Source organism: Cucumis melo, chromosome 6, assembly GCF_025177605.1.
Source record: "Cucumis melo cultivar AY chromosome 6, USDA_Cmelo_AY_1.0, whole genome shotgun sequence".
In the NCBI taxonomy this organism is placed as follows: domain Eukaryota; kingdom Viridiplantae; phylum Streptophyta; class Magnoliopsida; order Cucurbitales; family Cucurbitaceae; genus Cucumis; species Cucumis melo.
The window spans coordinates 25,606,141-25,631,762 of NC_066862.1; the positions used below are offsets into that span (position 1 = coordinate 25,606,141).

Genomic DNA, 25,622 nt, shown 5'->3' on the forward strand with positions numbered 1-25,622 from the left:
GTCAAATGAATACCCGAGTAGTTTTGCTATCCACTTTTGGTACTGTGGCTGTATTATTCTTTGCTCAAGCAAGAATTTCAGTGAACGTTGGTCAATCTTGACTAAGAACTTCCTACATAAAAGATAGGGTCTCCACCGTTGTACTGCTAATACCACAACCATTAGCTCCCTCTCATAGACTGGTTTGGCACGATCTCTTGTTGCCAATGTATGGCTATAGAAGACTATGGGTCTCTTGTTCTGCATTAGTACTACTCCAATACCATATCCAGAAGCATCAGTTTCTACTTCGAATGGTATGCTAAAATCAGGTAATGCAAGAACAATATGCTGCAATCTTCGGAAAGCTTCTTCAGCTCCTTCTTTCCACTTAAATGCTCCTAACTTCAGAAGTTGCGTTAAGGGAGCAGCCATAGATCCATAGTGTTGTACAAAGCGCCTATAATATCCGATTAGGCCTAGAAACCCTCTGACTTCACGCACATTAGTAGGTACTGGCCATTGCTTGATTGCTCGGATCTTTTCAAAATCTACCTCTACCGCTTTTCCGGATAATATGTGGCCTAAATATTCCACTTTTGAATATGCAAAACTGCACTTTTTTTTATTAGCATATAGTTTGTTTCTCTCAACACTTCTAAAACTAACTCTATATGATGTAAGTGCTCTTCCAATCCCCTACTAAATATGAGAATATCATCGAAGAATACTAGTACAAACTTTCTTAGATAGGGGCGAAAAATGTTATTCATCAAAGACTGAAAAGTTGCTGGTACATTAGTCAATTCGAACGGCAAAACTAAGAATTTGTAATGCCTTTCATGCGTTCTAAATGTTGTCTTTTCTATATCTTCCTTGCACATTCTTTATCCGGATTTTAGATCAATTTTAGAAAAGAGAATAGCACCATTCAATTCATCAAAAAGTTCATAACATGGATAGGGAACTTATCTGGGATGGTTATGTTGTCGAGAGCTCTGTAATCAACACAGAACCTCCAGCTGCCATCCTTCTTTACTAATAGTACAAGGCTTGAGTATGGGCTTGTGCTAGGGCGAATCACCCAGATGAAAGCATCTCATTGATTAACTTCTCCATCTTGGCTTTATGTTGAAATCCATACATGTAAGGTCTCACATTTACAAGATCAGTTCCTGCTTTCAGATGTATATGGTGTTTAATCATCCTCTTTGGGGGTAGTTCTTCAGGCACGTCAAAAACATCTTGATATTTGCTTAACACTGTTTTGACAGTTTCCTCTATTTCGGGTGCTTCTTCTTGAGTCTCTGTATATGGCATGATTGCTTCCAATGATCTACATTCAATCAAATAGCCATGATCAGAATCTGTCCGTGTTTTTATCAAACTCTTCAAAATGACTTGAGTTTAAGTTAGGCTTGGATCTCCTCTGAGGATAATCTTCTTATTATTGTGAACAAAAGTCATGATTAAATTCTTCCAGTCCATCTTCGTGACCCCTAGAGAGTAGTGTCACTGCATCCCTAATATGACATGAACCCCTCCTAGTTCCAAGGGTAAGAAACTTTCCACAACTAACCAATCATTCAACATAGTTTCCACCTTCTCGCAAACTCCTTTTCCTTTATCAGCAATGTCGGAACCAAGAATCACCCCATAATTGGATGTTTCTTTTGTATGCAGTTTAAGTGATCCAACCAATTTCTCTTAAATGAAATTGGATGTTGCTCCGCAATCAACCGAGTACAACAACTTCTCCATTAACTTTTCCTCTCACCTTCATTGTACCTAGATTGGTCAAACCAACCACATAATTAATGCATAATTCGACTACAGTTCCCAATTCTTCTAACAATTCCATAATATTCAGCTCCTTTGGTTCACAGTCGTTTTCTTCCACAATTTCTTCCTCTCACTTCTCTTTCTTTGCATTCATGACCAGAATGGTACTTTTCGTCACATTTAAAGCATGATCCTTTTTCTCTCTTCGCTTGGAATCCTGCATCAAAGAGTCTTTTTTAGGGCCCCCCCTTCCTTCTTTTCTCCAGGTGGTGTTGCTCTTGAAGTGATCGTTCTCATTAGGAAGGTGGTTCCCGCCTTTGTCTCATTTGAAACTATTGAAAGCAATTAACAACAAACTGAGACTTACGTGGAAATCCAAGAGTCGGGAGAAAAACCACGACACTTTAGTTTTTATTATTTTTCTTATGAATACAATAGGTACAAAGGGAGAGAATAAATAGAGTACAATAGGAGTAAGAAAGGAAAAGATATAGGAAATATTTAAGAAATAAAATCTTCTATATTATTTTATCCAAAAATACTCTAAGGGCAAAGCCTTACTAATTCTAACACTCCCCCTCAAGTTGGGACGTAAATATCAATGAGTCCCAACTTGCTAACACAAAGGTCGAAGTGTGGTCTAAGAAGCCCAGTGGTGAGAACATTAACAACCTGTTGGATTGAAGGAATGTACGGAATGCATATGCTTCCATTGTCAAGTCTTTCTTTGATGAAATGCCAATCAATCTCAACATGTTTAGTTCTATCATGTTGAACTGGGTTGTTAGCAATACTAATAGCGGCTTTATTATCACAAAAAAGCTTCAGTGGTGTCTCACATTCCTGATGAAGATCTGACAAGACTTTCGGAGCCAAATTTCCTCACATATTCCCAGACTCATAGCTCTATATTCAGCCTGAGCACTACTCCTGGCCACAACACTTTGCTTCTTACTCCTTCAAGTTGCAAGATTGCCTCAAACAAAGGTACAATACCTGGAGGTAGACTTTCTGTTAATATTGTTCTTTATCAACTGGAACTTGATCATCAGAATTTCCTAGTTTACAGTTGAATTCAATAGGAGTATCAGCAGGACGACATCCCAACATACCTGTCACGGTTAGTAGATCAAGGATGTATTTTCTCTGAGACATGGAGATACCTTCTTTAGATTTGGCCACCTCCATTCCAAGGAAATATTTCAGATTTCCCAAATCCTTGATTTCAAATTCATCACTCGTTCTCTGTCTTAGTTGACTGATTTCTGTTTGATCATCTCCAGTCAAAACAATGTCATTCACATAAACTATTAGAATAGCAATCTTCCCTGTCTACGAAACATTTGTAAATAAAGTACGGTCAGAGTGCCCTTGACTGTATCCTTGGGACTTGACAAAGGTAGTGAATCTGTCAAATCATGCTCTCGGAGATTGTTTCAAACCATATAGCATTTATAGAGTTTACACACCTGCTGACCAAATTGGGCTTCAAATCCTGGCGGGGGCTCATGTAGACTTCCTCCACAAGGTCTCCGTTCAAAAAAATATTTTTAACATCCAGCTGGTATAGAGGCCAATCTTTGTTCACAGCAACAAATAGCAAGACTAACAGTATTCAACTTAGCAACTGGAGAAAAGGTTTCTGAATAGTCAATACCATAGGTCTGAGCAAATCCCTCAGCAATTAACCTTGTCTTGTGTCTATCAAGCGTATCATCTGCTTTTTATTTGAGAGAGAAAACCCATTTGCATCCTACAGTTTTATGTCCCTTGGGTAGAGCACAGATCTCCCAAGTTCTATTCTTTTCAAGAGCCTTCATCTCTTCCATAACAGCATTTTTCCATTCAGGACACTCTAGAGCAGCGTAGATATTTTTCGATATTATGGTAGAGTCAAGGCTTGCTGTAAACGCTCTAGACTGTGGAGAGAGATTATTATAGGAAACATAGTTGCAAATGGGATGTTTAGTGCAGGATCTGGTACTTTTTCTCAAAGCAATGGGAATGTCAAGAGAAGGATCATACTCATCAAGTTTCCTTATATGACCCTGTTCTGCTTCATCATTACTAATTTCTATTCTAACCCCAGTCTCATCACCACGGTTCTTTTCTTCCATATTTTCAAGAACAGCAACATCAGACCTGTCATTCTCACTCATCGTATTATTAGTACAAGGCTCTGTAGGGTTTTCCATACCTTGGTCTCGAGGAGGTTCGAAATCTTAAACTGGAGCCGACGGTTGACTAGTAGGGGACCCAACTTCCTTTCTAAGATTCCTCCTGTAATATGTTTTCCAGATAACTTGGTTTGTGGGTAAGATTACGGGATGAGGATCAACGTCAGATACGGTACTAGGAGTAGGTTCAATAAATTCAAAGGTGCTGTTAAACTCTTCACTCACACTCTCCCCCTAAAGATGGCTAACAGGAAAGTAGGGTCGGTTTTCACAGAAAGTAACATCCATAGTGACAAAGTATTTCCTAGACGGCAGGTGAAAACATTTATAACCGCGTTGGTGAAGGGGATATCCAACAAACACACAAGCTTGAGCCCGAGGAGTAAGTTTTGTCTGATTAGAGCCAAAATTATGGACATAAGCGGTACACCCAAACACACGAAGAGGAACTTCATAAATAAGGCGAGTAGAGAGGTAAGACTCCTTAGAACAATCTAATGGAGTCTAAAGGCAGAGGATACGAGAGGGCATTCTATTGATTAAGTAAGCAGCTGTAAGAATAGCATCTCCCCACAGGTATGATGGAAGGAAAGTGGAAAGCATATGGAAACAAGCTACTTCCACAAGGTGACAGTTTTTTCGTTCGACCACTCCATTTTGTTGAGTGTAGGCACATGAGGTTTGGTGAACAATCCCCTTGAAGGCTAGAAATTCACTAAGGTTATGGTTTTGGAATTCCTGACCATTATCACTCCGAAAAATTGCAATTTTTGTATGAAATTGTGTTTCAATAGTATGATAGAAGTTTTGGAAAATGGATGAAACTTCGGATTTATCTGTGATAAGGTAGACTCAGGTAAGACAAGTATGGTCATCGATGAAAGTTACAAACCACCACTTTCCCGATGTGGTGGTGACCTTGGAAGGACCCCAAACGTCACTATGGATGAGGGTAAAGGGTTATGTAGGCTTATATGGTTGTGAGGGAAAAAAGACCTAATGTTGTTTAGCCCGATACACACATCACAAGTTAAAGAAGACATCAAGTTCAGAAAAAATGTGGGAAAATAAATATTGCATATATGTAATGTTTGGGTGGCCCAGTCGAAAATGCCACAACACACAGTCTTGTTCAGAAGTGCTAAAGTAGGATGACAGTAAACTTAACCCTAGACAAACTACTACAGGAGGTATCATCATCAAGGATGTAAAGTCCCCTGCTATGCCAGGCAGTGCCAATCGTCCTCCTCGAGCTCATGTCCTGAAAATAAACCGATTCAAGTAAGAAGATAGCTTTACAATGCAACTCACGAGTGATCTTGCTTATAGATAACAAATTGTAAGACAGTCTAGGGACATGCAAAACATTCTAGAGAGCAAAACCGTCAAAGGGAATTATTTGTCCTTTGCCAGCTATCGGAGCTAGAGAGCCATCGGCTATTCAGATTTTATCATTATCGGCAGACGAGGCATATGAGATAAAGTGTTTCGAAGAACCTGTCAAGTGATCTGTAGTCCCCCAAGTCTAAGATCCAGGGATTCTTCCCATCAACGCTAATAAGCCCAAGGGACTGAGGCATACCTGACTGAGCAATGGCACCTAGAGTCGGAGTCTTGGTTTGGCTCGCAGTAGGATCAGTTGATTAAGAAGTGCTGGCAGGGATGGTCTCACTAATGTAGGCACGTCCTAAGTTCTGTTTCGCGTTGGAGAACTGTTTCTTACCTCCTGGGGGACGACCGTGGAGTTTCCAACACTGATCCTTGGTGTGTCATTGTTTCTTGCAGTGCTCACACACAGGAATTGACTTCCCATTATTCTTGTCACTATCATGATTTGAGGACCGAGCGCTAAAGGCAGCGGAGTCAATGGTAGGGGTAGTCAGTACACTCATGGCATTAGTGCGATCCTCTTCCAGGCGGACTTCAAAACGAACTTCCATTAGGGAGGAAGAGGTCTTTGTCCGAGTATACGACCACAAACAGTATCAAATTTAGGATTAAGTCCTGCAATGAAGTTATAAACACGGTCAGCCTCTTCAAGTTTAGTATATTGTGTACCGTTATTTGGTGTGTCCTAAAGTCTCTCTGCACAAATCCATCTCTTGCCAGAGGTGAGAGAGCTTGTTAAAATAGGTAGTCACATCCCAGGTCCCTTGTTTGCAACTATGGACCTGTTTTTGCAGTGTATACAATCGAGAGTCATTCTGTCGTTTCGAGTAAAGGGTCTGAGTTGTATCCCACAAATCTTTTGTTGTGGTTGCATATAGTAGCTTGCCGATCTGTGGTTCCATACTATTAATCAGCATGGACCGAATAAGTCAGCCCTCCCCTTTTCAGAGTCGTTCCAAGGCGTCTCCTAGTGGAGGACGTACAGTCTCTCCAGTTAAGAAGCCGAACTGGTGGAGACCTCGAGGAACATATTTATTGATTAGGACCAAGAAAAATAATTTTGCCCATTTAATTTTTCACCTTAAAAATTCCCTGTAGATGAACCCAAAGAGCCAGTTATACAATTTGACGGTAAATTAGAAAACGAGAGTTCTTGGAATACATCGGCAACTCGGTTGGTTTGGAATCCATCGAAGACTCGCCCGCTTCAATGTCCGATCTGTCCTGGGGTTGATCAATTTTGTTACCAGCAAATAACGGTTGCTGTAAAGAGTCAACGTACAACGGATGCTTACTGTACAAATTTGACAGATTTACTGTTGAGGGTTGCTGTCCGGAGCTCATAGGTGGCGCGTGAGGATGCGGATGGCTAGAAGGGTTTGACGGTTGGACATCCGACGGCGCGTAGAAGGGAATGGGTTGGGCGATGAGATGAAAAGGCGATGGTGCGTGGGCCCACACGCTGGACAGGAGCGACACGTGAGGCATCTTCTGGTCAGACGACGGCGCGTATGGCTGCAAAGCCACTCCCGTTAAGTAGATCGACGGTTCCTATAGGTTTTAGAGCAGTTTCTCCATAGTGGCAGAGACGGCAGCGTCCACAGCGACAGTAGTGAGGGTTAAGTTTCGATCTGGGTTTCTCCTAGGTTATTTTCTAGGATTTCGTTATTGCTTTGCTCTTATACCATATTGAAAGCAATTAACAACCCGAGACTTACGTGGAAACCCGAGAACCAGGAGAAAAACCACGATACTTTAGTTTTTATTATTTTTCTCATGAATATAATGGGTACAAGGGGAAAGAATAAATAGAGTACAATAGGAGTAAGAAAGGAAAAGATCTAGGAAATATTTAGGAAATAAAATTTTATATATTATTTTTTCCAAAAATATTTTAAGGGCAAAGCCCTACTAATTCTAACAGAAACAAAAAAAGAATTAGTTTTATTCGTATTTGCTGGATACAAAGAATATTTGTTACCTGAATATCTACTTAAATTCGCCTCCCTCCTGATGATCTCTCTTACTTTTGCCTTCTGGGCCAACCTCATCATCTGTACTAATCCTTTGGGCTCTAAGAATTCTACTTCAGCCCTGTTCCATGGTACTAACCCATTCATGAAAGTTTCTTCTAGCACCCTATCGAACAGGTCTATTAATGGAGCTATTAATTTGTCGAAAAGATTTCGACATTCTTTGATAGTTGAGGTTTGTTTGATTGCGAAAAATCTATCATATATTAAGCCCTCTCTGATCGAATGAAATCTTTCTAAAAATCTTCTCTTTAAATCGCTCCAATCCTTGAACTTCTCCCTTTCTTCTTGTGATCAGTACCAATCGAGCGCTGGTCCATCGAAACTGATTACTAATACGGTCATCTTCTTTGATTCGCTAAGCTTGTCTATTTGGAAGTATCAATCTTCTCTGAATAGCCAAGAGTCCGGATCGCTCCCATTGAATACTAGCATCTTAACTTTTTTAAATTTTCTTCGATCGGCATTTTGTTCTTGTTCTTCTTTTTCCTCTTTTTTTATTCGTCGCATGAATCGTTGTTCGTCGTGTCCTTCTCTTCCATCTTCCAATTTGATTTTGAATTGCTAGACAATCCTTCCACATCGGAAGTAGTCGTTGATTTATCGTTGACGATACCTTCGATATATTTCATTAATATCTGACGTTGTTGTTGCTGCTTATCCATATTTTTCATCAACAATTGCTGTTGTTGCTGCTTATCACCTTGAATACTCAGTCGCTCTGTATTCTTCATTATCGATGATAATTTCTCTTCCATGGCCGGTAACTTCTGTAGATCCGTTTTCATATCAGCAACTTATTGCTCCAGTGCCTCAAATCTCTCCTCATGCTTCTTCACCATCTTCTTTTGCTTTCCCAGAATTTTCCTCTCTGATGCCAATATGATGGAATCCAATTCTAACACAGGTATGTGATAGTATGAATGATGAACTTTATTGCTTTTCAATAGAACTCATTACAATATAGGAACTGAATTGAAGAATGCCTTCAATTCGTAAAACTCTCTTTCTCACATCTATAACCTCTCTCTCAAGGTTATCTCTCAAGGTTGAACACAATGACTCACTCAAATTCTACCGGCTAACTCCCTCTCCTAATGTCCTATTATAACTTTCTGTTCTACCCAATGGTCCCCACACTTCAACCGACTTTCTTAACTAACTTTGTAACTACTTACTCAACTAATTGTTCTTTCTACTGCTATACTAATGGATTACCGGTGGTTTATCGAAGAATCAGAGGGCAACGGCGTGTGAAACAAGGACAGTGGAGGCACATGGGTGTGCACCTAACCAAGAGGGTACTGCGACTAGACTTGAGAAATCAGGTGGGAGTACGCCGGCTGAACGGCTGAGGAATTGGACATTGGCTAACCAAAAGGGTACTGTGGCCATTCGCACTAGGCAGCAGCGTCGCGTGGGCGGAAAAACTGGATGCGTGCAATTGGTTCCCTCCACTAGGCGGCACAACCGGCTCCAAGGGTAAGACAACTACTCAGTGACAGCTTCTGAAGCTGTTGGAGTAGTTTTTCCACTCAGCGGTGACAGCAGCATTGATTTTGGCGGCAACAGCGACTATCTCGTGGTCAATATGGGTTTCTTCAAGTTCGATGTCTAGGGTTTTATCTTTACCCCTCTCTGAGACCATATTAAAAACCGTAAAAAAAAATAAACACCGAGTTACGTAGAAATCGAAGTACCCAGAGAAAAACCACGATATAACTTTCTTATTATTATCTCTTGTTCAGAAAAGATACAAAGGGGAAAAGTAAATAGATAACAAGCTAATGATAAAAAAGGAAAGACAATTAGGATAAATCTTTCTTTGGGCCAAGCCCACCAATTCTAACAATTATACTAAGAGCAAAAAGGACTAAGGGAAAATGCAACCTATAACTGACACGAAGGTTGTACCCGGGCAACAGAAATATGATAACCACCTAAAAAACGATCACAAACAGAAAAACAACGAGCTATTAAAAGCAACTAAAATTCAAAACATCAGTAGAGAGCTAAATACAATGCAATACTTAATTGTTTATTATATTAATAAAGAGGTTTGTTTTCGTTTTAAAAACAAAATCACATTTCAATTCACAAGTTAACAACCTTGCCCCATCAACCCTAGGAAATGTCTTCAATTTTCCATGTAAAAGGTTACGACAAATCCCCTTCAAGAAGTGCAGAGGAGTGGGTTTGAAATAGAGTATCGTCTAACATACTGCCAAGCAAGGAAATTGCCATGATATATTGTTTTGAAAAAAAAAAAAGAAACGAGCCCCTTCGTTAAGGAAATGAATAGACAATACAAATAGATAAAGTACAATGAAGAGACTAAGCCTAAGCCCTAAGAATCAACGAGTGCACTGGGCATCTCAACTAGGTTGACACCCCTTAGCACTCTCATCATTTCCAATCCTAGACCAACGATTACGAGAGTTCAGAACCAATATGAATCGAAACATACCAAAAATACAAACAAATAATAAAAACAGTACTAATACATCGCATCGGCCCTAAACTCCAAAAGAAGGCACGAGAACTTACTTGCACGATAAGGATTTAATGTCCTTAGTTGAATGGACTTGTATGATTTTAGATTGGAGAACATGTGGATTAAGGTCACTATGCTAAAGCACCCAAGAGCAAGTGATGTTGAGGACCTTATATGATTGGCCAATGTAATGCCAAGCATCATACCAATAGACTTGCTCACCATTCCTTGTGCTTCACCTTTGGCAATCACCTATAATAATTTCTGTCAGCATATATGCATTGGCAGGATAAGGTCAATTTCATTCAAGGTATCTATTTTTTTTAAACGGAAACAGATTTCTTAATGCTCGAAGTACAAAGGGGATACAAAGAACAAAGGAAATAAAGAGCATAGCACAACGAATTAGGAAGTGCATCCGGCCATCTCAACTAGGTTAACATCCCCTTAGCACCTCATCATTTCCGAATAAGATATCAATCCTTGTAGGCTTCCAAGATAAGTACAATAAAAGGGGATACCATCTGGACCAAAACAAAATAAAAGAAATACAAAAGACCTTAATTTCCTTATGCATCAAGAGTAAGAAAAACATAGAAAATGGGCATATGCCTCAAGCCCAGCTGAAACTAGAAGATACACGCTTTGGATGGTTTCTGTGATCAAATAATACGTAAACTACAGTTATCAAAATGGATTGAAGTGACAAAAATGTAGAAGCAATTAAAAGGCATCCACCTACACGCGAAGGTTAAATAGAATACATTTATGCAGAAAATCAGCAAAGATAAACTAATATATGTCCACCATTCAATTAATATATATCCCTCATTTGTCCACACGTACAAATCATAAAGATGTAGAAAGACAAGCTATGAAATATTGGAATACAGAAGAACACCTATAATTGAATAATTGATAAACTGGTAACCTCTCTAAACTGATAACTTTTTTCAGTCCCAACTTGGACCAAAGGCCTAAATTAATAATTTCGATAAATTGATAAGATAATAATTTTCACAAATATGAGTATATAAATTTATGGTCCCTTCAAATATTATAAATTGATAATTCTATAAAACAACAAATATAATTGGGACAATGCAGTTAAAAGTTTTGCTTGTTGAATTATGGTTTGAAAGGAATCAAATAATTCTAATGTCTTTGGCAAATCTTTTTTTAGTACAAATTGAATATTGGGATTTGAACTCGAGACCTCTTGTCCTCAGGGACATACGCAGGTGCCAGTTGATCTAAGCTTTTGTTGGCATGTCTTTCGTAAATTTTCCAGCATTTCCTCTTCAGTGTCATCCGCAAATTGAAGAAGAGGGACATGAACCATATCCTTGCCCATGAAGCCTTCAAACATCTTTGTGTGTAATTTGGAGATGAGACTACTCAAAACTTCGGTAACAAGTAGGCTTATGTTAGCCTTGCTTATAGGCAATGTATATTTTGTTTGCACATGATGAGGGTGCTAAGAGGGTGTCAACCGAGTTGAGATGCTCGGGTACATCTCCTGATCCTTTGTTTATTTGCTAATTGTACAATCCTCTTGTATTATGAGCTTTTGTCTCATTACTAATTAGAGATTGTTTCCTTTAAAAAACAGAACTTCACTAACAAGTAGGAAAAGAAAGGGAAAGAGTGGGTCTATCCGCCCTAATCCCCTTGAAGCTAAAATTCTCCCTCTTAGATGACGGATAGAGTATTTTGGATTTTTCACACATCCCATAATCCAAGAGATCCAACAAGGATCAAAGTTCTTTGTCTTCAACACTTTCTCCAAGAAGACCCAATCCACTCTATCAAAGGCTTTTTCAAGATCTAATTTAAGAATCCAGCATTGTTTCTTTTTAGCTCAGTATTACTCTACTACTTCATTTGCAATGAGAATTGGGTCCAGAATTTTCCAGCCTTCCAAGAAAGCACTCTTAGTAGAAGCAATGATGCTTGGCATGACCTTCTTTAGACTTTTTGTTAGTACCTTTGCAGTCAGCTTGCACACCGAAGTGGTAAGACTAATATGTCTGAAATCTTTCACCCTAACTGTATCTTCTTTCTTCTTAGTCAAACAAATGAAGTTCTCCTGGACACACATTTATTTTCCCATCCTCTAGAATTCGTTGAAGAGGCTAGTGAAGTTGTATCTGAACTGATCCCAAAATTTAACAAAGAATTCTACTGTGAACCCATCTGGACCTGCTGCCAAAAATGTGTGTCAAGGAGAACTTTAGGAGTAACGTGCTGCAAGTTGTGGTAGGGCCAGCCTTTTTGCTTTGGAGCAATGCGGTTAAGGCCTTACTCGTGGAGCTGTGGTTTGAAAGAAACCAGCATGTTTTTCATGATAAATTCTCCCACTGGATAGACCGATTTGAGTTTGCTTGTTTAAATGTCTCCTCATGGTGCACGCTCCACAACATTTCAAAGACTACTCAATACAAGAGCTCAACTGAAATTGGGAGGCATTCATCTTCTCTGCTTTTTAGAAGCTGCTCTCACTTTGGTTTTCTTCTTTGTTTAGTCGTTCACATTATTTTGTATTTTGTATTTTGTATTAAACCACCAATTCACCCAAAAGCTTAAGCTAGGGATTGAAGGCAAATTTAATTATATATCACTAACACTCCCCTCACTCGTGAGCTTGAAATATTCGAATGGCCCAACAAGTGGAAATGAGTTTTAATTGAGGAGAAAAAACAATGTAGGAGCTTGAACACAGGACCTCCTTGGACCACTTGTTCTAGTACTATATTAAACTACCAATCCACCCAAAAGCTTAAGCTAGAGGTTGAAGGCATGTTTAATTATATATCAACATTTTGTAATTCTGGTTTTGCAGTTACTGATGTTTTATTAGCGTTTTGGGCTTTCTTTTCTTGTAACAATTATAGAGAGCCAGACTTTGGAGCTTTTAAGTATTTCGTTTTTCTTTTTGGATATGATGAGGGTGCTAAGGGAGTGTCCACCACCTAGTTCAAGTATGTACTTGTTCTATGAGACTTTGTCTCATTTTATTAATTAATGAAAAGTGTGTTTCCCTTTCAAAAAAGATTTTAATGAATTGCATTCAACTTCATCTTTAATTACTTGATTCAAAAGAACTATGTCGATTGGATTGGAAAAATCATAACCAGATTGATCTCTTACTTTGTTGGTGGTTCAATTGATGAAATATCACCACTGAGCCTAGTTGAGAAGTCCAAGTGTACTTGTTGATCCTTTTTCTTTGTCTCATCATTGTATCTTAATCACTTTGTACTGTATCATTTCATTATCTTAATGAAGAGACTTGTTTCCTTTTCCAAAAAAAATAATGAACTATCACCAAACTTTAAGAAGATGTTCCCCTTTTTAATCAATAATTTATATCGTTGACAGAATGAAACCACACAAATTTTCCTTTAACTTGGAGATTTTGGCTTTTGAAACATTAAGAAAGTTTAATGTTTCAGTTACAATATTTTCCAATCCACCAAAATAAGCACAGATAGTTTTACATAATATATTGAATAAATTAAAGTGTATATAGTAACCTATTATATAGGTGAATAAATTGAAACCAAAATACTAAGAAAGGAAATATAAATATATGGAAAATATTAAATAGGAATAAACCCAATAAAACCTAATTTCCTTTAACACGCTCCCGTGAAACTCAAGGTGGTAGAATCACGAACAACTTGAGTTTGCTAAGAAAACGTCTGAATCAAATCAGTGGTTCTGGGATAGAATTAGAAACTCACGAAGAACCAAACAAACAAACAACTTCAAGGCTAAAACAAACCCACAAACAACAAAACCAAAAACTTCTGGTTTAGAAACATAAATCCTCGTATAGAGATCCATAATAAAACTTATGAAAAACAAAACATGAACTTTTGGATAATAATAAAGATCCTCGTAGAGAAATCTATAACAAAACCCACGAAATCTGATTTGAAAACGAAACAGATACCCAAAGGATGAAACTAGAAAAGAATCAAACTGAACCAAATTGGTCTGACCAAATTGAGCAAAACTAGCCTGATTGAAATGAACCAAACCGGACCTAAACTGGTTTTCTTTTATTTTTAAATAGAACGGGACCAAAACGATTAAACCAAAACTGGACCGGTTTTACTAAACTGATTTGACCAAGGAACCAAAGTGAAGCAAATGGAGCCAATTAAACCAAAATGGGCTGAGAGAACACAACCGAATCGAAATAGGTGGTGACGGGGCCGGCATGGATTAATTGAACCAAATCTAAATTGATTCTAATCTAAATCAATTCTAGTAAATTCCTACAAACATGGAAAACAACCCACACAAATGCCACGAATAAAGTGAAGACAATGTTCGCGAGGGTAGATTTTAAAACAGAGGGCAGTGATGCAAATTCCTCAAGTGGCTGGCGGAACTCCTCAAATCTGGGCAACGAAGGAGATCGGGGTTGAGCTATGCAGACAAAGGCGTGATGGTGACGGATCTAAGGAGGTCAAAGATGAGATGAACGTGAAGTGCGCTGATAGATCTGAGCAGTGCAAATCTAAAGGATGACTAGCGGCAAATCTGAGTTTATGGCTACCACTGTATAGCCATTCGACTAGTGGAGGTTTGGCAGAGAATGGGTTGGATTTGAATGACTTGGGAGGATGTGTTTGTAAATGCGATCTAAGCAAGCCAAACTTAGATAATGAGAGGGTCGATCTACACGAGAGTCTGCATCTGTTGATGGCTAGTCAAATCCACAGAGGCAGAGGTTGAACAAAGCCTAAAGCTCTGATACCATGATAATTTTATATAATATATAGAATAAATTAAAGTGTACATAATAACCTATTACATTGGTGAATAAAAAGAAACCAAAATACTAATAAAGGAAAAATACAAATATGAAAAATATTAAATAGGAATGAACCCAATAAACCCTAATTTCCTTTAACACTATTGCTTCTAACATTTGCTTGCTCCAATAATCAAGTGGAAGATTTTTCATTAAGATCCACATGCCTTATCCCTTCGTATACAATGGTCTACAGTGAGTAAATTTGTCCCGTTTATCAAACTTTAGGTGGAAGGTGCCATGTTCTTGCCATTTACCTGGATTGTAGATTAATTCGTTCAAAGGTCCTCAATCCGTTCCAACCAAAGCATTCTTTGCAAACAACAATCTGATGATGACATTTCATGTTGTCTTGGTCAATAGTGTTTCAAAGACTGTTAAAAGAAGACAAAATTCCAGATTTCCAGTCTATACTATATCTTCTCTCTTCCAAGAGGGTGATAGAATCAAACGATAGTAAATATTGGTTAATTGATTCGCCAGGCAGATTTTCAATCAACTCCCTTTCGGTTCACCTTTCTCCGTCATCCTCGCTGAACAAAGGTACTTCCAAAGCTCTTTGGAAATCTAGCTGTCCAAAGAGAGTTAATATATTGATCTGGATTATGGCTTTCGGTCTTTCTAAATTGTTCCTTGATTATGCAAAGAAAGACCCTCAATAAGTGCCTTGAGCCCTTGATGTGCCCACTATGTATGAAGGACAGTGAGGACCTGCTGCATCTCTTTATTATCTGCCCTTATTCAACCATTTGTTGGGGGAGTATTTTTTCCCTATTTGATGTAGCTTGGGCTTTCAATGGATCTTTAAGCTCAAATGTCTTTCAGTTGCTGAGGGGTCCAGTAATATCAAAGAGACCAAGATTAATATGGGAGAACGTGTCGAAAGAATTGCTCGCAGAAATCTAGTTTGAACGCACTCAATGTATATTTCATGACAAGGCAAAGGGCTAGGTTGATACCGTGGACACTGCAAAAAGAAATGTTGCAGCTTGGTGTTCTTCAAAAAAGGAATTTGAGTATTCCATCCAAGATTTATGTTTAAACTGGATGACTTCCATCTATCATCCAAGTTGATGGGTGTTGTTCTCTCTGTGTTTTTCAGAAGCTCAAGACCATGCAAGTTTGCTGTTTTCTCTTAGAGAAGACCTCCTATTTTGATTGTTAGCTATAGGGGCTATTATCTATGGGCCTGTCTGGAACTGTTTATCTCCTCCGATGTTTTTTCTCTACTATATGTTTTTGTGTATTTGCCTTTTTTGGCTGTTCTGTCTCTGGTTAATTTGGAATTCACAGGTTTTTCGGAAGCTGTATGGGATATGATGACGCTATGGGAGTGTCAACCTAGCTAAGATGTCTGAGTATGTCTCCTGATTCCCCCACCTTCCTTATTAGGCTTCTCTATTACTCTCATTGTATAATTCTCTTATACTTTAAGTTTTATATTAATAAAGAAGCTTCTCTATGTTTCAAAAAATATATAATTTCGAACCAATTATCAAACTCAAAGACGCACAAAACCCCCCACAAAGGATTTTGTTGTTGTCTCTTCATTGTATTTCATTACCTTGCATTGTCTCATCACATTGTATTTCATTACCTTGTATTGTCTCATCACCTTGTCTTCACGAGGAGGCTTGTTTCCTTTCTCAAAAAAAAAATTATTAAAATCTGCTTTGAATACTTCTTAAATCTTGATAACCCAATATCGGCTTATGCTCTGTGTTTCAGGTGCCAAAACAAGGGATTGTCTGTAATTCTTCTTCTTCACCTCGTCTACAAAGCTTACAGTCGTTTTATTTTGTATCTGTTCCTCATCCTTCTTGACATTACTTGATGGTAAATTTGAGAAGAATTCGTGTTTTGTCTTGAATCCTTCTAGCAATTCGTTAAATGAATTCCAAACCTGCTTGTCTTCACCTAAGGGAATATGAATGAAGGACTTCCCCCTTTACAAGGCCAGACGAAGCATCTCATTACCCAACCTTTCTTCGCTCTGAATTTGGAAAATTTTGTTACTACCTTTTCAAATTTTTCTTTCTTGAAGAGGTATTCATTTTCTGGTTTTTGGCTTAGCTATGAAATAGCTTCTTGGAACCAAACCAATTGGGAGTTTGATATCGGCAAAATTTTCTTGGCTTCCATGTCTTCAACTAGGAATGTTCCATTCTCGTACCAAATGCAGTAAAACAAATGATCTATTTTGCAGCTTTCTACTTCCATATCTATTTTTGAATAGTTGGTCAAAATATTCTGGTTACACTCTCATCAGAGAACGGAGCACGATGATCAGATTACAGCTGCCATATGGTTGAAGTTGTGGGAAAGGGAAGAGGGGGCTTCAAGGGGAGGAGGAGGAGGGAGGAGAGAGGAGAGAAAGGATAGGGAACAAACCTTTAAGGGCGTGTTTGGGGTGGGGTTTTAGAGGGAAAAGGATTAGGAAATTGGGCCAAACCGTGTTTGGCCCAAGGAATATGATAAATAATCCTAATCCCTAAATAACCCTATCTTATCCTATTTTTACTTTCTTACAACCCTACATTACCCTACCTAAATAACCCAATCTAAATTCTATTATTATTTTTTAAATTACTACAATCATAGTCCTTCCCCCAAACACATATTACTATAACACTACTATCATAATCTCTCCCCCAAACACATACTATTATAATACTACCTTTTATATTCTTTCCCCCAAACACATATTATCATAACACTAGGATTATCATAATCCTAGGATTATTATAATCCTTTTCCCCCATAACTCTTTCCCTCCCCCAAACGCACCCTAAGATGTTAAGTGGATCTTAATTCTGGAACTTGGGAGAATTAAAAGTCCTCTACTTTTAAGGAAGATGACAATAGGTGTATAAAATATTAAGAATTTTTGAAAAAGTCATTCATATTCATACGATTTCATCAACAGCTCAAGATTCAAGAATCAGGATACAAGATAAATCTTGATTATATATGTATGCACAAATCATTTATGTTAGTATTTGTGGGTTGGCCCTTAGGGTGTTTATGGAAAAAAGTATTTATGGAAAGTTTACCACAAATCTTTCTTTTCCTTTTTTATTATGCTATTGTGCATTCTATTTAATCTCCCTCATTGTACTTGTGTAAATCATCAGAAAATAATAAAATTAAGTATATCATGGTTTTTCTCCCGGTTCTTGGGTTTCCACCTAAAGCCTCGTGTTAGTGTTTATTGCTTTCAATATGGTATCTGAGACAAGCAATAACAAAACCCTAGAAACCAACCTAGGAGAAACTTAGACTGAACATGAAGTTGCCGCCACTGCCATAGAAAAACTACTCTAAAAGATTCAGAGCCATAGAAACCCCATTAGCTCCAAGAACCTTGTTGCCATTGCAATTGAAAACAACCTTCCTAATCTCCTCAATCATAAAAGGGACCGCAAACTCCTCATCCTCCCTAGGCCGAAATAGGGCTCCAATCAAAACCCTCCAAAAATGACTTCTCGACACCTCAGGGCTAGAGAGTAAAGAAAAACTTTAAAATTTCCCCCTTAATTTAGTCCCTATCACTAGTACAAACCCCATTTTCCAAAAACAAATGATCTATGGTTCTTGTTTCTTCTTCCGTTAACCATCCTATGGAAGAAACCCATATTACAATCCCCTTGGCCTACTTAATTTTACACTTTTGAAACCAGTTCACATTAGCCTTTCTAATCACCTCTTCAAGTCTTTTTTAAACTAAATCTCTCCACAATAAGGTCATTTTCAAGCGGACCATCCACCTCAAAATTGTCAATTTTGTCAATCCTAGCAACAATCTCCTTCTTTTTAACCCGAATATCACCGAACCCCTCTTTGTTCCAAGCTCACTGTTGACCTTTAAGAGACCTCAGCTTTTCCATGAATCTAAAACCCTCCCACCTACCTTAGATACTGATATTCCATCAAGAAACAATATTCTTAAAGGAGGGATGGTCAAAGCATATGTTCTCAAACCTGAAAGGAACCAGCAATTCAATCTCCCATTAGTCAAAATAAGGGTACAGTGATCTAAAGTGATTCTAGGCCCTCTAACCTGGTTAGGGATCCCAAACCTCTCAATCCACTCTTCCGACATAAGAACCCTATCAATTCTTGAGCCAGCACTACAATTGGCTCAAGTATCTTTACCCCCAGCGAGAGGAGGATCAAACAAACCATAAATAAAGTTGTTAAAACATCTCATAGATTTGGTGATTCTCCCTCCAAAAGCTTTCTCATCAGGAGAATGAACCACGTTAAAATCCACCACCACACACCATCTCGCCCCACAATAACCGAAATGATCTCTTAGTTCTTCCCAAAATAGATTCCTACCCCTAATCCTTGGGGGACCGTAGACCCCTTGACCCAAAACTCATGACCCTCACCATCCAAAAAAGCCAGAGTAATGGAGTGCCTATCATGGATCACTTCAAAAGCAATACACGATCTCGAGTTCTACAACACAAGAATCCACCAAAGAAACCTTCAGCCTTAAGAACCTCCCACTCCACTCTCCTACTCTTCCAAATACTAGCTATCCTTCTCCTACAGAAATCAATGAGTCCTTCTCCTACACAATCTTGAGTTGCTCTTTTATGATTGATCTTTGCTAGTCTCCTTTTGGTGGATATGTTGAGGGCGCTATGGGAGTGTCAACCTAGTTGAGATGTCCGAGTGCAACTACTGACCCATGGCCTCTTCATTTGTATGCTCTTTGTATATCACTCATGTACTTTGAGCATTAGCCGAGTTTTATTAATAAAACATGAAACTCGTCTCCTTTTCAGAAAAAAAAAAGGAAAAAAAAAACATGAATCTTGCAACTACAAGAATGTACGGTAATCGTAACTTTGCTAACATACACTAACCAGAGAAGAGATTACTCTATTTCACCTCGGCAAAATTCCTTTGAGCAGCAAAGCCAGCATAGAAACAACTCCTAGTAGCAGCCTGAAGAAAAAAAATTGTATTCAACTTTCAAAAACTGTGCAACTCCATGGAAACTTAAAATCATAATAATTTTTTAAGAAAAGTGTAACTTATTTTACAAGGTCTATCAGGTGAAGTCACCAAGTACATTAACGTTATAGCTTGCCTTTATCTGCCAGATTATATTGCATATAGCAGAAAAAAAAATTCTGAAATGAAAGCAAGACTATGAGTCTTTTTTCTGCCAGATTATATTGCATAAAGCAGAATTATTTTTTTTTTAAAACGGAAACAGGACTACCAGCCTGTTCCGGTTTCAAAAAATTAAAAATAAAAATAAAAACTTCCTGCTTTATGCAATATAATCTGGCAGAAAAAAGGCAAGCTATAAGGTTCATGGGCTCAGTGACTTCACCTGATACGAAAAAGCTTGAATGAAGTAAAATGGCAATATACGTTATTCAACTTGAAATCAAGAGCTAAATGTAGATGTCGAGGGAGATATCAATGACTTGAAGAGTTGAAGTTACAAAAAATAAAGATGCATGTGCGGTTGGATACGTCAAAAGAAAAAAGATGAATGTGAGAAAACTTATATGTTTGTATTCTATTAATATAATTTTTTTGATAAAGAACCTAGCAGGCCAAGTGTACATAGTAGATTAAAAATGTTAATACACATGAAAGGAAAACTTTAAAGAAAAGTACAGGAAGGAGAAACATAATAATAATAACGGGAAAAGGTCAATTTACACTTATCTTTGAGGGTTGTATCAACAAAAATCCCAAACTCATAATTGTATCAATTTTTTTAACAATTTAAACTGAACTTTCGTAAATAAATCAATTTGTACTAGTACTCTCCCAAGAATCAAAGGAGAAGTTAAGCTCAAGAACTATTTTCCAACCGGTTGAACAAGTATTGATTTTTAGCAGTTTTATGGTTTTATCTTAGTGAAGATTCAGCTTTGCTGTTTGTTGATCTTTTGATGTTCCCTCTCCACTCAACTCGAAGCTTTTGTGGGCGTGTCAGCTTACTTTGGGCTCCTTTTGACATCTATTTTAATTACTTTGTACCTAGTTTACTTTCTAGATTTCATTTGTGGTTCCAATTTAGATGATTTTGATTAGCTCGTTGTTATTATTGAGTTTGATTTAGTTATTGTTTGCATCTGTTTTAGGCCTTTTACTCTCAATATAATTCTCTTGAACTTTGAGCATTAGTCTCTATTATTATTATTAATAAAGAGGTTTGTCTCCGTTTCAAAAAAATATATCAATATATGCGAACACATCTATTGGTATTCTATCATATTGGTATCAGAGCGTACGTACATGGGAATTGATTAGCCATTGCACAGAAACGGATTGAAGAGAAGCTTGAGGCGTTTGATCAAGACATTTCGAAATACGAGTGGAGTTACACAGGCTGCCAACGATTGAAGAGAATCAATGGCAAAGAGCATCGAAAGACTAGGCATCCAAGCGAAGAAACAACAACACCAGCAACAATTGCTTCTGAAATACATTGAAGGAATGGTGAAGGCGAAGTCAAATATTAGTGAAGGCATGGAACGCTCATCAAGTAAGGGACATTCGATTGAAAGATTCATTGAAGGGGGAAATGCAACGATGAAGGAAGTGACATCCAAAGGGAAGAAAAGTCAATCTGAAGGAGAGGTTAATTTGGCCGATCAAAACAAATTCAAGAAGGTGGAAATGCCGGTCTTCAGCAGCAAGAATCCAGATTCGTAGTTGTGCAGGGCCGATCGTTACTTTCAGAAACAAAAGTTAACGTATTCAAAGAAGAGAATGGTGGTTGTGATCAATTTCGACGGTCTGGCATTGGATTGGTATAGATCACAAGAAGAGCGTGAACTCTTCCAGGATTGGGCAAACCTAAAGCGACAGTTATTAGTTCAATTTCCATCGGTGAGGGAGGGATCCATTTGTGGGAGGTTTTTGGCCATTAAACAAGAAACGACTATCGAAGAATATCGAAATTTGTTTAACAAGTTGGTGGCTCTATTGCCTTACTTGCCAAACGAAGTACTGGAGGAAACGTTCATGAATGGGCTTAGCCCACATATCAAGGTTGAAATGGAATGTTGGAATTCAGTTGGGCTCGCTCAAATGATGAAATTGGCCCAGCGCATTAAAAACAAGGAGATTACAAGGAGAGAAGTCGGCTTCAAAGGGAGTCCTGGAGGTAAGGTCCAAACTAGTATCCCTACCGTTAAAACTAACTTACCAGTGAATGTAAATGAATCGAATACGGGAGGGAACTTTCCAATGCAACCTATAACCTTGCGAGGTGTGACTGCGGGTGAGAATCAATGTGAAGGACCATCAAAAAGGCTAACAAATGCTGAATTCCAAGCTCAGAGGGAAAAGGGCCTTTGTTTACGATGTGAAGAAAAATATCATGTCAGCCACCGTTGTAAAGTGAAGGAACAGGAGGAATTGAGGGTCCTGGTGGTGCGAGAAAATGGGGAGGAAGTAGAGATAATTGAGGAAGACTATAATTAGGGCGAAACATAGATGAAAGTGATTGAACAGGAGAATGAGAAAAAAGCAATTAGGTTGTACCATCTGACATCCTTGAGAAAGAAAAGGAATGAAAAATTATCTCCAAAACTCTTTGGACCTTACAAAGTAATTGAAAGAATAGGTTCTGTTGCCTATAAATTGGAACTGCCGGCCACCACCTCAATACATCCAATTTTCCACGATTTCCAACTCAAAAAGATGATAGGTGATCACACCAAGATCCAACAGCTGCTGCCATATGTAACTGAGAATCTTGAATGAATGACAATGCCAGAAGAAGTGTTTGGGTATTGAAAGAATCCTACAACAAAGGAGTGGGAACTGGGAAGTACTGATCAGCTAGAAAGATCTGCCACCACACGAAGCAACTTGGGAGGATTGGGATGATTTTACACAATAGTTCCCCGATTTTCACCTTGAGGACAAGGTGATTTTGGAGGAGGAATGCAATGTTAGACCTCATAGTAGAAGAAGGAAGAAAGATAGTGCTCGTGTTAGCGGGGATGAGGGCATCACTACGTGTTAGTGAGAGTGAAGGCACTAAGAGTGGGGACCAGGGACCATAGTTAGTTAGAGGAAAGAGGTAGTTAAATATGCCGAGCTTGGGAGAGAGAAGGAGAGATCATTTGGTGGGAGAATTCTGCAAGTTTCCTTGAGAGAAAGGAAAGGCAGAGAGGGTGGTTTCGTTTATCATTGTTCTTTATTTTTGCTTTGTTCTTAGTTTGTTTTGTATCTTCCTTCAAGAATTGAGATCATCAATTCTATCTTGTAATCCTTAACACGTCTATTAGTGTTCTATCAGTCATCTTCTCTTTAGTAAAGGATTATCGTCAGCAAGTGTCAAATCCCCAAGTCTCGCAACACATGACATGTCAAGGAGCCCATGTTGAGTGGCGAGTGGAGCACACTCAGGGCAGAAAACCCACTTTTCAACGGCCCCCTCTCTGGTGAAAATCCACATTCAATGACCCTTGCAACTGAAGAGGGGGAAAAAGTCGAGAAAGAGAAAATCGAGAAGAAAGAAGGCAAAACAAATTTAAGGATAATTTGTTATATTTAGCTAATGATGGCATATGTGCGTGGCAAAATTTTTAAGAGTCAAATGATGAGGCAGGATCCATTTTGGGCTTGTTTTTTCGGGGATTCTCTACAATTGTCGCTCACAATATCTTTAAAGACACGCCCAGTAGTTTTTCCCAAAACACCTTTCTTGATCTATAATTTGAAGGAACATAAACATTTGAAACTGAAACTTCTTCTCTACTACCCACCTCCACTTCTATTGTTAAAGAGAAGGTGATCTAATAGATCTGTGATCTTGATCTTCTTCTCATTCCATGAACCAAGATCCTCCACGACCTATCAAAAGCTTAGAAATTTGCCCATCCATTGGTTTCACTTAATACTTCTGCATTTCACTATCTAAATCAAATTAAGCTATGCATTCGAAGAAACTTACCAGCAGAATAAATATACAAATATAAGGCAACAAACACAAGGAATGGGGCATAACTTCTAATATCGTCTGCAAATTAAATTACGTATCAACTTCCAATAACCTGAATCAGCGCAGCTGCAGATCGTCCGGCTCCAGCAGCAGCACCGATCACGACAAAATGGAGGGGAAATGCGGGAGTTAACATTTCCATTCCATAGGCAGCGTTTTCCAGAAGATCAGCGAACAATCTCCATCCCTTCGGATGAACATCAAAGTGCCGTCCATATTTTGAGAGAAAAATTTTACTTAGATATCCAAATCCATCTTTCAGTACCCAATTCACTGCAGCAGCAGTCGGAATAGCTCCTTTCCCCAATCCAACAGCATAAAGCAGTGCCTGGTTCCCAGCGAGGGTTCAAGCAAAATTCAGTAAATTACATTTTTGTTGGATGAGAAATTGGAAAGAGAAACCACAGATGAACTTAAATGGGCACCTGAGTTGCAAGCACCCCACTAACTTGGCTGGCAATCCCCTGGACGCCTCGCCAAAGAGAATATTCCAGATAGTCGCTGGTGACACTGTCTGGAAAACCCTCCGGAAGCATCAAACGCTTGAATATATCGCTGCAACGAAGCCAAACGTTGACAAAGGAAAAGGATAACGAAGACGACGGCATGCCAGTTGCAACATGGAACTCATCTCTATACGTATCGAGAATGAGGCGGATTCGCTTACCTCCTTTTACTTCCCAAATAGACTCGGTTTTCATATCGTTACGTGCTAGCGCTACTGCCAATTGAAAAAGGCAGAAACAACCCAGAACGGAGGTAAAAAAGAGGGCAAGGAAGGCATTGTCCGACCATGGGGGAGAATCACTGTCATACTGCCACCATCCAAAACCCCCAAAAGGATTCGAATTATTCCAGCCACCATTGTTATTTCCATCACAACCGTAGCCGTCACCAGCCAGCAAAGGAGAATGAACGAGAGCAGGTTTGATTCTAGTTCCATTACAAGGAGAGGAATAACCTCGGAAGAGTTTTGCGGGTTTAAGAAAGTGAGGAAATACGTTAAGAGGAGGTCGTAGTGATTTGCATGACCTTCGCATAGAAGAATCCAAGCAATGGTGAAAACGGCGGACTGGTACGTAGCTCAAGACATCGACATAGACTCGCCGTAGTGGAATCAGCTCCGGCGGTGGCTGATAAGAGAATGGCAGCACCCCATACATTGCAATGAAGAAAGCCTCCCGTCGCTATGTAAATGGGAGTCGGTGAGGTGCAGATTGATGGAGTTATGTATGAGACGAAACAAGCAGGTACGAGCTTGGGGACACTGCCAGCATCGTTTCGAGGCGACCGGCACGCCCGTCTTTTGTCCTAATCTTGAACTACGATGTATTTCTAAAGATATTACAAAGATTGTGGGATGCAATAACTCAAACTTCAAACATTAAACGATGGTATGTCAGGTTCTTTCAATTAACTATTTAGCAAAAACTAAAATGGGTTAAGATATTAACAATACTAGAAATAATTATCATGTCAGTAAATGGATGGTAGTTAGTAAGTTTGAACTAGAGGGGAGACGACAGTTCGTAAAAGTTGACGGTGCTTGGTGCATGTTGATGTCAATGGCGGCTAGGCGGACGATAAGAATGGTAGAAGTGATTTGGTAGTGGGCTGGAAGAATTGAACAAATATGTGGGTAGTCGGGAAAGTGTGAAGAAGATTATGAATAAAGCGTACAAGAAAGGATGTTGATTTAGGTTAGTCTTCTCGATTCTTTTACTTTTTTAACCCATTTTAATTAACTAATTAAAAAAACTTGTCATCTCATCGTAACATTTAATGATCCAATCATCATCGTCTAAAGTTAAGTCATGGGTCATTTAGAATTATTTTGCAAACCTTGAGACTAAATTATATTGAAACATTATGGACCAAATAAACGTAAATAAACGTAAGTCCAAAATTGGAATACCAAAAGTTCATTTTGCAATTTTTTTAAATA

At 38.6% G+C, this 25,622-nt stretch overlaps 1 protein-coding gene across 5 annotated transcripts in view; it reads right to left on the reverse strand.

Moving 5' to 3' along the window:
• Nucleotides 1-25,367, reverse strand: part of LOC103491686 (protein root UVB sensitive 1, chloroplastic) — a 44,512-nt gene extending 19,145 nt beyond the window's left edge. The window contains exons 1-5 of one of the 5 annotated variants that reach the window (XM_051086936.1): nt 24,345-25,367; nt 24,103-24,232; nt 23,730-24,005; nt 19,585-19,641; nt 9,908-10,106 (exon numbers count right to left, since the gene is read on the reverse strand). In XM_051086936.1, coding sequence (XP_050942893.1) covers nt 9,908-10,106; nt 19,585-19,641; nt 23,730-24,005; nt 24,103-24,213 — 643 coding nt within the window. In that variant the 5' untranslated portion in view covers nt 24,214-24,232; nt 24,345-25,367. Of the gene's footprint in view, nt 1-9,907; nt 10,107-19,584; nt 19,642-23,729; nt 24,006-24,102 lie in introns of all 5 variants that reach the window. The other 4 variants (XM_051086935.1, XM_008451734.3, XM_051086934.1 and 1 more) reach the window with 4 other exon arrangements.
• Between the last annotated feature and the right edge of the window lie 255 nt (nt 25,368-25,622).